The 13,954-nt window shown below is 36.5% G+C and overlaps 1 protein-coding gene across 1 annotated transcript in view; it reads right to left on the bottom strand.

Annotated features, from left to right (window-relative positions):
- Positions 1-13,813, bottom strand: part of C5H12orf4 (chromosome 5 C12orf4 homolog) — a 50,192-nt gene extending 36,379 nt beyond the window's left edge. The window contains exons 1-4 of the mRNA XM_044677600.1: positions 13,729-13,813; positions 10,498-10,712; positions 9,374-9,519; positions 5,102-5,283 (exon numbers count right to left, since the gene is read on the bottom strand). Of these exons, the coding sequence (XP_044533535.1) occupies positions 5,102-5,283; positions 9,374-9,519; positions 10,498-10,675 (506 nt within the window). The 5' untranslated portion in view covers positions 10,676-10,712; positions 13,729-13,813. The remainder of the gene's footprint in view (positions 1-5,101; positions 5,284-9,373; positions 9,520-10,497; positions 10,713-13,728) is intronic.
- Between the last annotated feature and the right edge of the window lie 141 nt (positions 13,814-13,954).

The raw sequence follows: 13,954 nt of genomic DNA, 5'->3' as shown, positions 1-13,954 counted from the left end.
CTTCTGGACAGCTCTAATTGTAAGGGATATTTCCTTGCACTGAGTTGAAATTTGCCTCCTATTTTTCTTTGTTTTATAAACCCTTGGAGACATGCTTTATTGTTATCATTTGTATAATGCTAAAAGATTTGTAAAGCAAACATTCAGTCCTTACAACAATGCTATGAGATAAATGCCACTGGACTTTCATTTTATAGATAAGGAAACTGAGACTGAGACAGGCTTCTGTCTTCAAGGTCCAGCACTCCTATGCTACCTAGTTTCCACAGAACAAGTCTTGTCCCTCTTCCCCACTGCAGACAGTTGACTGTCTTCTTACTATATTTTTATTTATTCTGGGAGCTACCCTGGCTAATTTGGAGATTTGTCTGAAAAGAAGAGGGAGACTGGGTCAGTGTAGGAGAGCTGGCTACATGACTTAGACTCTCAGTTATTTTAGAGACAAATTGCAGAAAAATTGCTAATGAGCACTGGCAGAGAGTTTTCTCACCTGGAGCTCCCTTTGCTCACATGAACTCATAGGTGTGGCAAAATGAATATGAAATAATGAAATAAGGTTTCATTTGTTAGAGATATGAGTACTGTTAGATTTGGATGCAAAATCACACACGTACAAGTATACATGAGATATGTTCCCCCTGGTGGATGATGCATGTTGTTGCAGATTTTAAAGTTTAAAGAGTATTGAAAACAAAACTTTAATAAGTAATTGAACTATTAAGATTCCCAGAACCTTTCTTCTAAATTTACATGAGAACTACTAGTACAGACAGATATTTAAATATAAAATCTAGAGCAGTGGTATCAAATTTAATAGAAATGGGACCTACTAGGCTCTCTGCAGGCTGCATATTGACTTAGTTTTTAGGTTATTAGTAATGTTATCTACATTTAATTTTAATTTTAAATTTATTTTGTTAGGTATTTCCCAATTAGATTTTAATTTGGTTTAGGTGGCAAGAGGAAGTATTGAAGTTTGCTGCTTGACACTTCTGATCTAGAGGTTTCCTTTGGTTGGCCACTGAGATCAGAGAGATTTTATTACATTTATTTTAGGCATTAAATCTTTATCAATTTGGCAGGTAAGGCTGGTTAACTCTAGTTTTATGCAGTCCTTAAAATAAACATGAAGAAAAAAGAAATTATATTGATATTTTGAATTAGAGTATTATTATATTCTCTTAAACATTTAAAATGAGAGGCAGTGAAGTATAATAGATAAAGAGTCAGTCTTGGAACTGGGAAGCTCTGGTTTCAAACTCTATCATTAACACATACAAATTATGTGGCCATAGATAATCCATTCAACAGCTCAGTTTCCCAAACTAAGATAAGCTGTAAAAAGAGTTGGTGATTATATCCAATAGGGGGAGCTTTGACACTTGCAGTTCCTCATAATAATGAAATCATAGGTCCAGGCGCAAACCAAAAGAGACCTAAAGTGATATTAAAATGAATAAATGGAAGAATAATGCAAAAAATTTGTAAGCTTTACTTGGAATGGTAACTGGAATGCTAAATTTTGAATAATAAGAACACACAACAGCTATCACAGCTCTTTGACCAGGATACTGGATGCCTGCAATACTAAGTCTTCTACAGTGTTATAACAAAATAAGAAGTTTTTGAACTAATATGCTTAGTTGGGTAGTCCTTGCTTCCTTTAACTCAAGGGCCATATCAAAGTAGAAATTGCATTTATTTCTCAAAGAAGTCAGAGCATGCTTAATTAGGCAGCTCATATACCAAAGCTGTCAGAGCTAGTGAAGAAATATCAACAGAGGAATGTCCTTTTGTAAACTGAATTACAACAAGAGGTGTTCCTTCTTTTTATCATGAATCAAAATTAAGAGGAGGTTTTTTTTCTTTTTTTTTTTTTTTTTAAAAACTACAGACAAGATAAAAAGAAGAATTCATATATTTTTCTGGGAAGACAGATGTTCTTCCAAGCTGTGCCAATATTATCCTTGTCCATTTTGGCATATGGGTCAAAGACCTGAACTGAAGAATTTCTTCATTTGGGGGACATTTCTCCATTTTTAAATTTCACTATTACCTGTTAGTATGAATCAGAAATTGCTCGTGTCAGAGAGTTGTCTATTTAGTAGGAGAAACTCTGGCCCCAAATCTCTCAACAGGCAGAGTATTTATAAATTTAATTTTTTAAAAAGGGACCCCTGATTTTGCTCAAATGTGGAGTCTAGGTTCTTTCTCTTCCACAGCACCAATATGGATCAGGCTGGCTCCATGGGGAACTAGCTGTAATGACCCCTCCTGAACTAAACTGTTCCCTCATTTGAACTCATAGGACTTTGTACTTCTGTTGAACACTCACTCCTCTCTTTGCTCTCCTGTCTGACTGCTCTTTCTCAGTCTTCTTTGCTGGATCTTCCTCCAGGTCATATCTACTCTATGGGGTAGTGGAGACCATGGATATCTCCAAAGGGTTTATCTTTGGCTCTTTTCTTTTCTACTATACCAGAGATTTTTAACCTGAGGTCTGTGATCTCATCAAAAAAATTGTTTTGGATGACTGTATTTTCTTTGTAGTTCTATAATGTTTACCTTATGAATTTAAAAGGAGTCAATAGACATCATGAGATTGTCAAATAAGTTGATGACACAAAAAGGTTTAAGAACTCTTCTATACTATTTCACATAGTAATTTCATTGGCTTTCATGGGTTTAATTATCATCTCTATGCAGATGCTGTTCAGGTCCACTTATTCATTTCTACACTCTCTCTTATCATTCTTGCTCCACAAACTGCTTATGTAAATATCTGAAGTGGATGTCCTAGAGGCATCTCAAACACATGTCTAATAGAGAACTCATTATCTTTTTCTCTAAATCCTCCTCTCTTCCCAACTTCCCTATTAATGTTGAAGGCACTACCATTCTTCTAATCAGTCAGGCTCACAACCTCTGAATCATCCTTGACTCTTCATTTAAACTCACTCCACCTATCCAGTCTGTTGCCAAATCTTATATTTCTACCTTCCACATCCTTTTCTTTATACTTGCACTTCCAAAATCATCCGAGAGCAGGCCTTCTTCACCTCTGGTCTAGAATACAACAGCGTACTAGTTGAGCAACTTGTATCAAGTCTCTCCCTATTTTGGTTCATTGTCCATTTAGCTCGCCAAATGAATATTCTAAAGCACAAGTCTGGCCATGCCACTTATACTCAATAAACACCAAGGGGTCCCTATTACTTTCAGGGTCAAATATGAAATTCCCTAGCTTTATAAGCCTTTAACAACCCATCCCTTTCCTACCTTTCTAGTTTTCTCAGACTTGACTCTTTGATATTCCTCTTAGATATTACTCCATCTTCTACCTCTTTACCTTTTCAATAGTTATCATCCATGCCTAGAATGTCCTTCCATTTTGTCTCATGGATTCCCTGGCTTCCATGAAGTCTCAGTTCAAAATACCTCTTCTGCATATATCTTATATGTATTTGGTTGTTTGCATGTTGTCTCTCTCACTTTGAATGCTAACTCCTTAAGTGCATGGACTATGTTTTTGCCATTCTTTGTAAACCAACTGCTTAGCACACAAGTCAGCACACACAGAAGGAACTTACTAAAAGCTTACTGACACCTTGCCTGCAAACAGCACCTTGGACAGCACCACCAGCCAAACAGCAGAAAGAGCCACTGCTTTATTGGAGCTGGCCCTGCTGGTTTTTGTTACTGTCTTCAGAATGCCCCCTCAGCTCATTATGGCTAAAGACATGGGGGTAGGGGGGTGGGGGGATGTTAGGTATTATTTTGAAGTGAAGCTGATTTTTGTAACTTTGGCTGCCAAAGGGCATTATTGATCAGGAGTAGGATTTTTGTGGGCCAGAGCATTAGTGAATTAGAATAGTTGGAGCTAATTATCATAAGCTCATATAACCAAATGGTGTTGTTGGGAGCCAAGATGCTGAGGAATAGACCTAAAGTGATATAAATTAATTTTTCCCCAGGAAGGTTAATTTAGGACCTAGTTGTGGGCCTTTTGGGTAAAGAGTATATAAGGTAAGGGGCAGCTAGGTGGCTTAGTGGATAGAGCACCAGGCTTAGAAACCAGAGGTTCTGGGTTCAAATCTTGCTTTGGATACTTCCTAGTTGTGTGACCCTGAGCAAGTTATTTCACCCCCATTGCCTAGCTCTCCCAACTCTTCTGCCTTGGAACCAATAACTTAGGATAAATTCCACGACAGAAGATAAGGGTTTCAAAAAAAAAAAAGGACACAAGGATAGCTCTAGGACTCTGAAAAGGCAATTTTCTTGCAGACTGCTTTTATCTCCTTATGGAAGATGGTATAAATTTTGATTTTGTTAATATTAGGAGCTGCAAGTATGAAAATTCCCTCCATTGAGACAGACTGACACCTTATCTATAATTTATGGGCTTGACTTGCCTATGGGACAGGATTTGAACCTGGATCTTCCTGATTCCAAGGCTGTTCCTTTATCAATTCTAATACATTGCTCCTAATGACCAGAAAAATCGGAAAATTTAGAGGAATATAATTTATTATATTCTGAATGCAAGTGTGGATTAGGGAACAATTTAAATAAACACTTCCTATAGCTTGGTTCATGTGACCACATTCCTGAAAAAGGCAGAGAAAACAATGCACCAGATTAAGTAACTATGGCAGTTTTCTTGCCATGTAGGCAGATGGTGAATACAACAGTCTTTTGCCCTCTGGATGAAACAGTTTATGTGACACAAATTAAAAGGTTTTTTTAATGTTATTTTTTCCTAATACTAACATTATCAAAGACTATTCTGGACTTTAAAAAAAGCATAGACTTGACAACAAATGAGCAATGAAAATAGGATTTAAACTAAGGATCAACAAGCTTAAAATGCAAGCATTGATGGCATATCTGAGAGAAACTACATAAATCAACATGGACCTGCAACTTTAATTTTAACAACTGAATTTAAATGCGACAGGAAATTATTTGCATTTTTAAGAAAGAAGGTTTTTCTCATTTATTGCTTCAATTTTCTAAAAGTTCCTAATATTCTTCCTCTGGACAAGTACATCTAACTATACTAAAATATGACAAATAAGAATAAGAAGTGAAATTGAAATACCTTTCTCGTAACTTTTTTAGCTCTACATCTCTTTCCCCAATAAGTTCTGAGATACTAACAAAGTAGTTGTGCTCCAAGTTTAGGAGAGTTTCAGAGGCCGGAGAATGGATTAGGTCATGGTAGACATCTGCAAAATCTTCATCCCAGCTTGGCTCTTCAGGTCTTGCATGCTCCAGTGTGGTCTACCAGATAAAATAGACACACACAAAAATCACATGGAATGTTTCCCTTTAAAATGTTGTTGTTCAATTGTGCTATATGATGGTGATGGAATACTATAGTGCTATAAGGAATAATGAACAGGATGATTTCAGAAAGAACTGGAAAAACCTATGTGAACTGATGCTGAGGGAAATAAGCAGAACAAGGAGAACATTGTACACAGTAACTGAAACATTGTGGGACAATCAAATGTGACAGACCTTGCTACTAATAGCAACACAATGATCTAGGACAATTCTGAGGAACTTATGCAAAAGGATGCTATCGACCTCTAGAGAAAAAACTGTTAAAGTAGAAATGCAGATGAAAACATATGATTTATCACTTATTTATTTAGGTATATGATTTGGAGTTTTGGTTTTATAAGATTATTCTCTTACAAAAATGAATAATATGGAAAATGTCTTGCATGATAATACAAATATAACCCAGTGGAATTGCCTGTCAAATCTGGGAGCAAGGAGGGAAGAGGGGAGGGAGACAACACAAATCATATAACTTTGGAAAATATATGTGTAAATTTGTTATTAGAATAAAATTTATAATAAAATAAAATTTTGTTGTTCAGTCAGTTTTGGCTGTGTCTAACTTTTTATGACTCCATTTGGGGTTTCCTTCACAAAGATAGTGGAATGGCTTGCCATTTCCTTCTCCATTTCATTTTACAGGAAAGGAACTGAAGCAGAGTTAAATGTCTTGCCAGAGTCACACAGCTAGTAAGAGTCTGAGGCTAGATTTGAACTCAGGAAGTTGAGTCTTCCTGATTCCAAGCCTGCCTGGCCCTCCATTAATTGTGCCAATTAGCTGTCCATTCCTTTTAAAATATAATACTAAGATTATATAAAAATCTTTTTTCCTTCCTATTGTGGTTTTTCTACCTGTTTTCCCACAATTTTTTTTGCTAACTACACTTGTGATACAAATGTACAATACAATGTAGGATTTAAACTTTCTATCTATTCTTCTATCTTTGATATATAACCAAATTATTTCCCGTTCTATTCATACATGTCCTTGATATTTATTTCCTCTAAAAATAGCTTCAAATAACTTTTAGAAACAGACTAATATGCTGCTATAGTGCTCTGAATTGGTCTATACATTCTGGAGAACAATTCTGAATTATGAAAAAAATTTGTGCCCTTTAACCTGGTGATAGATACTACAGCATATACCCTAAGGAGGTCAAAGACAAGAAAGAAGGCATCATGAACATAAAAATATTTATATAGCAGCACTTTTTGTGGTAGCAAAAAACTAGAAATAAGGTGGGTACTTATTAACTAGATGTGGATGAATACATCATGGCACGAACATGATGAAATATTATTGTACCATAAGAAATAACAAATATGAGGAATTCATAGAAACATGGAAAAAGTTATATAAACTGATATAGAGCTAAGTAAGCAGAATTAGGGGAACAATATCTATATAAAATAATGTAAATTTTTAAAAATACTAAAAAGCAGATGAATACCAATTATCTATAATGATTAATCTTAGTTGGAAGGAACTAATGATGACACTTCCCTTCTCTCAGTAGAGGTAGGAAAACAATGAATGTGGATTGTGGGATAAGCCATTACACTCAATCAATATGTCTTTTGGTTTTACTAAGATATTTTTCTTTGTTACAACTTAGTGTTTAATTTAGGAAGAGGGTGTTATTTAAAGAAAGAGTGCTATAAAAACAAAAAGTAACCATAAAACTAAAAAATAAACAAAACTGGAATAGAAGTTTTAAGTATCAAAACTTCTAAATTACTAAAACTCTATCTAGTTTTTCTCTCTCACAGAGGGATCTAGAGCGGTGATGGAAACCTATGACATGCGTGTCAGCACTGACACATGTAACCATTTTTGATGACACGCATCGAAGTATGGGGCCTCATGCCGAGGATGAAACATTTGCTGTAGAGTAGTGTAGACACTCTGTGCACTATAGATGACAATTCTACCTATATTAATTTACCTATTTTGGTTTATTAAATACAGTTATATATTACAATTATACATTTTTGTTATTTAAACTATACATATCATGAAATTATGGTTTGTTTGTTTTTTGTTGAAGTGACCCACCACCCAAGTTATGCTCAGTTTTTTGGTGAATTTTGTCACACAAAGCTCAAAAGGTTGCCCATCACTGATCTAGGGGTTGCAGTGGATAGAGTTCCAGGTCTGGACTCAAGAATACTCATCTTCTTCAGATCAAATACGCCTCCAACATTTACTAACTGTATGACCCTAGGCAAATCACTTAATCCTATTTACCTCAGTTCTTCATCTGTAAAATCAACTAGAGAAGGAAATGGCAAATCACATGAGTATCTTTGCCTAGAAAATCCCAGATGGGGTCACAAAGAGTCAGACACAACTGAAAGTGATTGAACAGCATATGTATCCATAAACAGAGTCATAAAATGTCTATTACTCTAATAAGGGCAGATCATTGAAATAAGGGCAGAATGTAAGGATAAGTGATAAGTGATAGGAAAAAATGCATAGATCGTCTTTAAGATGAAAGGACAAGAATTTAGACACAAACCCTGGGAGAAGATGCTGGCAAGAGAAGCTTGGGAGAGGAGGATCTTGGGAATTAACTGAGATCAAAGATCACTCTTTAACTGGCTTCTCTCTGAGCTAGTAGGGAGGATTTTTGCTCTATCATCTCCTGGGAATTTCCTAATCTAAAGGATTTGTCTTATAATTAACTATTTCAGTATGGACAAGTACCTCCATTATGTTTTCTTTAAATCACATGGAGCTCTATTATAAGGATTTCTGTCATTTTTTTGTAATATCTAGAATACTACGTATTGAGGATCCCTTTTTGTTAGGATTAGTTGGATGATGTTTTAAAATAATTTAACACAAGTTTCTTGGTGATATCAGAACAAATGTGTATTTTTGGAAACAAATTAATTCTCATAACACATATGAATATCTGAGACTATCTAGGGTCCATTATTTCTTCACTCTTCAGTAAATGTTCAATTTGAGGAAACAGAGAGCAAGGGTATTTTCAATATCTAAAATAAAATACTTGAGAGCTTAAAAAACAAATAAATAAAAGGAGGATTTTCAAAATAAGCATAGGAGGGGAATTAATAGTACTGCCCTAAGATGACCACATCTGAAAAAAAGTTCTTTACATTGTAGGAAAACAGGTACATGATGAAGAACTCTACAGGCAGTCTACCAAGATGATGAAGGGGTTGGAAACCATGTTATATAAGAATTAATTGAAAGAGTTTGGAATGTTTGTCCTAAAGAAAAGAACATTATATTCATTTTCAAATACTGAGGAGCCTATTATCTGGAGGAAGGAATTGGCTTATTCTTCCCAGCTTTAGAAAGCAGAGCTAAGCATGGTGGGATATAAGAACACTCTTTTGATTCCAGATTCTTTCATCGATTAGTGCTTGCTCTCTCCAAAGTATTCCAGGTGGACTCCAGAGCTATTAGAAGTCAAGAAGAGTATGGATGCATACCAGCATGCAATGACTGAGAGGGAATTCCTGGCCAGTCTGATAAATGCTGAACTACTGGTTCTGGTGGTAGATACATATAATACACTTGAAAGTTTGCTTTCTAAGTCTAGACAATCAACAAAAAAATAGATCAAAAGCTTGTTTGTGGATGCCAATTTCTTTTTTATTTAATTTTATTTAAACCCTTATCTTCTCTCTTAGAATCACTATTAAGTATCAGTCCCAAGATAGAAGAGAGTTGATGACTAAATAATCAGGGTTAAGCGACTTGCTGAGGGTGACACAGCTAGGAAGTATCTAAGGACAGACTGAGTTCAAACCTTAGTTCTAGCATGTATAATCTATTTGACTGGGGACAAGACACAACATCTCTGAGTCTGCTTCATCATTGTAAAATGGGGATAATAATATTTGCACTACCTACTTCCCAAAGCAGCACTTTACAAATTGCTTTGTAAACTTTAAAGTCCTACACAATATGTTAATATTTAATAGATAAGGAAAGGAAAGTAGACGGCAGAGGAGGGAAATTATAACCTGGCCATATTCTCACCTCAGTATAAGTTTTTGCCCATGCACTTGTCAGCTCGTGCACATCAACTTCTCCAGTTTTCAAAGCTTCTAGTGCAGCCTCAGCTTCTCTGTCATAGTCTCTTAGAGATTCTTCCTCTACAAACTGGCTCAGGGATTCTTTTAAGTCTGGGACAGGAATAAAACAAATTAATTTTCAATTAATCAACAAGCATTTATCAATCATCTATTATGTGCTAGGCACTACATCAGGCAATGGGGATACAAACATGAACAAGTGCCGATCCTCAAGGAGATTTGGGGGGAGGGAAAGGAAGCATATATATCTAGGTGTAAAAAGAGAAAAAGTTAAGAACTTATTGCTCTCAGTGGAGTGAAAGCCAGGACTAGAGACCAGGAGTTCCTGGGTTCAAATCTGGCCTCAGACACTTCCCAGCTCCGTGACCCTCAGCAAGTCACTTAACTTCCATTGCTTAGCCTTTGTTGCTCTTATGCTTTGGAGCCATGGTATTGATTCTAAGACAGAATGAAAGTAAGGATTAAAAAAAAGTTGTTGGGGATCAGAAAACCTTTTTATACTTATACTATTATTATTTGCACAGAAGGAAAAGGGTTAGCAATTGTACTAACAATATCCTTTTTTTTGTTTTGTTTTTTTGGGTTTTTTTTAAACCCTTGTACTTCGGTGTATTGTCTCATAGGTGGAAGATTGGTAAGGGTGGGCAATGGGGGTCAAGTGACTTGCCCAGGGTCACACAGCTAGGAAGTGGCTGAGGCCGGGTTTGAACCTAGGACCTCCTGTCTGTAGGCCTGACTCTCACTCCACTGAGCTACCCAGCTGCCCCTAACAATATCCTTTTAAAACTTGTGACTATTCTAACAAAACTCTTTTTTTTTTAACTCTTATTTTTTTATCTTAGAATCAATACTGTGTATAGGTTCCAAGGCAAAAGAGCAGTAAGGGCAAGGCATTGGGGGTTAAGTGACTTGCATAGGGCTACAGAGCTGAGGTGTGTCCAAGGCCAGATTTGAAGCCATGACCTCTTGTCTCTAGGCCTGGCTCAAAACTCCATTCTTTTCAGAATATGTAAGCAAGCAAAGTCCAATAAGCATAACAATCAAACAATAGGCAAAATGAGTTCTCACCATTTTCTATGAAGCAAGGTAAATTGTGGAGAAGCATCAGACGTCCATGCAGGTTATTTGGGTTCTCTTGAACAGGAAATTTCAGAGGTACCTTAAGTTCACAGCACTGGCTTCCTACATTAAATTTATATACAAATTCTCTTTCTCTGCCACAGAATTTTTCTTGGTTTGCTTTCATCTTTTCAGGTGGCAGAATAGCCGTGATCTAAATTTTCCTATATTTAAAAAACAAAAAAAACAAAAAAACAACACATCACCATATTTTATCAAATAGAGTTGCTCTTCTGAGTAGTACCATTTCAATTAAAGTTCTTTCTTCTGCCATTGACTCATTAAATGCATGGTACAATGCTGGATTCAAAGTTGGAAGATGATTCAAATTCTGCCTGTCATTTACTACTTGTCTGACCTTAGGCAAAGTCAATTAATGTCTCTGGGGGTCAGTTTCCTCAGCTGTAAAAGGGGGTAGACCATATGATATAAAAAGTCCCTTCTATCTAAATTTATGGCTTCATGACAACACAATTTTTTTAAAATTTTTCTTCAGTTTGTTAAGGTAACACACACACAAATAAATATTAAGCAATTATAGTTTTTGTTTTCTTGATACATCTGTGAAAAGGAAAACTGGAGAGTTGGAATCATAGCAGGGTGATCCTGAAGAGTTTAAAAAAGAAATAAGAATTATGAAAGCAAAATTTATTGTCTGCATAGCAAAAATGTTCACAACAAAAAAAACTTGAATCCACAGTAGTAAAACTTACTGAAGAAAAGGATTCTCCTAACCCCAAAGGTCAGAACTTTTTCACGATCCCCTTGCATTCTCTGTATAGTTATATAGACACACCTTTAGACTATTCTTTCTTCCTCCAGCATGTAGAGTGAGTGGGATTTATATTTCACATATAGTCAAATGAGTGCTCATCAGAGTTCTTGGTGCTGTGGTGTGATAAAAAGAAATAAGCAAAGTCCTTGCCCTTGGGGAACATTGCACTCTCTTGAAGAAAACTAGATGAATATGACATATACTTAAGAATACAAAGAAAAGAATTAAAAAAGTATCCAACTATTCTAAGATCTAATGAAATTTTGTACATGTATTTGCCATGAAGGTTTTCTGGAGGCAGATCGAATTCAAATGACATGCAAATAGTTAACATTTGAGTACATCATCTTATATTAAATTTGCTACCTGGTTCCCTAAATATTCTCTGTACATTAGCATAATTTACGACTTTGTTCAAACTATTTGTGTATTACATTACGTCTTCAGCTATTAAAATTCTACTAAAATGTTAGCTTCTCTAAGGTTTTTCTTTTTAGAGACTATATTTCTCCTAGAAGTCTATAACATTTTTTTATGGGGATATATTTTTAAAGTATTATTTGTCTTGTCCCCCTCCTATCAGCTCCTAAGATCAGGTATTCGCTTGCCTTGTCCGAACTTTGTTTCTACTCTAATTCCTATTATTTAAGTATCATCATCAATGCATATCTGTTGAATTAAAATGGCATACAAAGAAAAGGGAGCCTCTGCTCCCAAGGAGCTTATAGCTTTGGGGAGCCCAATGAAACCCTACTATTTATGAAAGATTACATCGCAGAAAAGAGAATACAAACTGGGTATGTTGGAACATAGAGCTCTGGTGTCAGACAATGAGGGTTCATAGTATAGCTTTGAAGCTGAAAGCACCTTCAGAGGTCATAATTTATAACAACCCACTTGTTTTTCAGTTGAGGAAACTGAAGGTCAGGGAGGATGTGTGACTTGCCAAGGCTAAGTGACTTACCCAAAGTTATACAGGCAGTAAACAGAGTTAGGATTTGAACACATCCTTTGTCCCTTAGTGGCTTACTATAAGTGTGACTTTGGATAAATCATTCCTTGGGTCTAAATTTCTCCATTTGAAAAATGAGAAGGGGGTTGGACTATGATAACTACTGAAGTTCCATCCAGCCCTTTATATATGATTCTATGAGAACATACATTGAAGGACTGAAGTAGGAACCTAGAAAATAAAATATTTGTTCAGACAACATGGTTTAGTATAAAAAGGATTGAATTTGAACTAGGGATGTGGATATGAATCCTGACAGCTATTTGAGTGACATTTCCTTTCTCTGGATCTCAGTTTCCTCTCCATAAAACAAAGTTTCTGAACTAGATGACCTCTAAAGTTCTCTTCATTTTGGTGAAGGGGGTGAAGGGTAAAGTAAAAACATGACTTATGTAAAAAAAAAAGAAGAAGAAAACAACAAAGGTTAAGCTAAAAAAAAAAATAAAGGTCTCTTCATTTTAAATCGATTCATTTCAATGAGTATTTTTATATTCTAATTTTAAAAATTTACAAGTTACAAACCCTTCTATTCCAGGTTTAACAGATTCTTTGGTTCTTCTGCCCCCTTTTCAATGGTTCCACTAGTAATTTAGTTAAAAAAAAAATCTGGGAAGCTAGGTGGTGCAGTGGTTAGTGCCAGGCCCGGAGTCTCCAGACTCATCCTCTGGGAGTTCAAATCTGGCCTCATATACTAGCTGGGTGACTGGGCAAGTCATTTAACCGTGTTTGCCTCCATTTCCTCATCTGTAAAATGAGTTGGAGAAGGAAATGGCAAATCACTAAAGTATCATTGCCAAGAAAACCCAAAATGTGGTCAGAAGGAGTCAGACACGACTCAAAAAAAAATGTTTGGGGGTTTACAGTTAAGCAAATTAGTGAGGCTGCTTCCAGTTTTCGTTAAAAGTGTGGATTAAGGGCAGCTGGGTAGCTCAGTGGATTGAGAGCTAAGCCTAGAGACGGGAGGTCCCTGGGTTCAAATCCAGCCTCAGACACTTCCCAGCTGTGTGACCCTGGGCAAGTCACTTGACCCCCATTGCCCACCCTTACTCTTCCACCAAGGAACCAATACACAGAAGTTAAGGGTTAAAAAAAAAAAAAGTGTGGATTAAGCTCCTCGATTAGCAATGGCAGGGGTAGGGAAGTTATATGGATTTTCTTGGAACGGGCGAACTTTGCCTTGGGGGGGGGGGGGATCTGAGAAGTTGAGGACGGTGGCTGGAGAACGCTGGCTTGGGTACTTTGTGGGCCTGAAGGGTTGTAAAGGGGCGGAGGAGGAAGAGAAAATTAAGGGTCAGGGTTGAAGGTAGCGCATTGGTACAAATATATGGGGCCGGGAGGCAAGGACCCCAAGGTTATGAGTCCCACAAGGCCCTCTGTTTCCACCACACCTCACCTGCAGTCTATAGGATCTGGGCCGGGAGAAGGCAGGGTCCTTCAGCTCAACTCTCAGAACCGATCAGCTGACAGATAGACCGCAGCAGCCTCTGCTATCTGCTAATACACTGCAACACATTCGCCTTTCTCATTTTCTTCAACCTTAAAGAAAGAGCTACTCAACAGTCCTATCGAGTTTTTTTCCTTTTGTATTCCCATTTATGGGTTGGAAAGATTTTTCCTTC

Source organism: Gracilinanus agilis, chromosome 5 (genome assembly GCF_016433145.1).
Source record: "Gracilinanus agilis isolate LMUSP501 chromosome 5, AgileGrace, whole genome shotgun sequence".
Lineage (NCBI taxonomy): Eukaryota > Metazoa > Chordata > Mammalia > Didelphimorphia > Didelphidae > Gracilinanus > Gracilinanus agilis.
The sequence above is the reverse complement of the archived record's forward strand: the minus strand, read 5'-3'. Positions and strand labels throughout refer to the sequence as shown.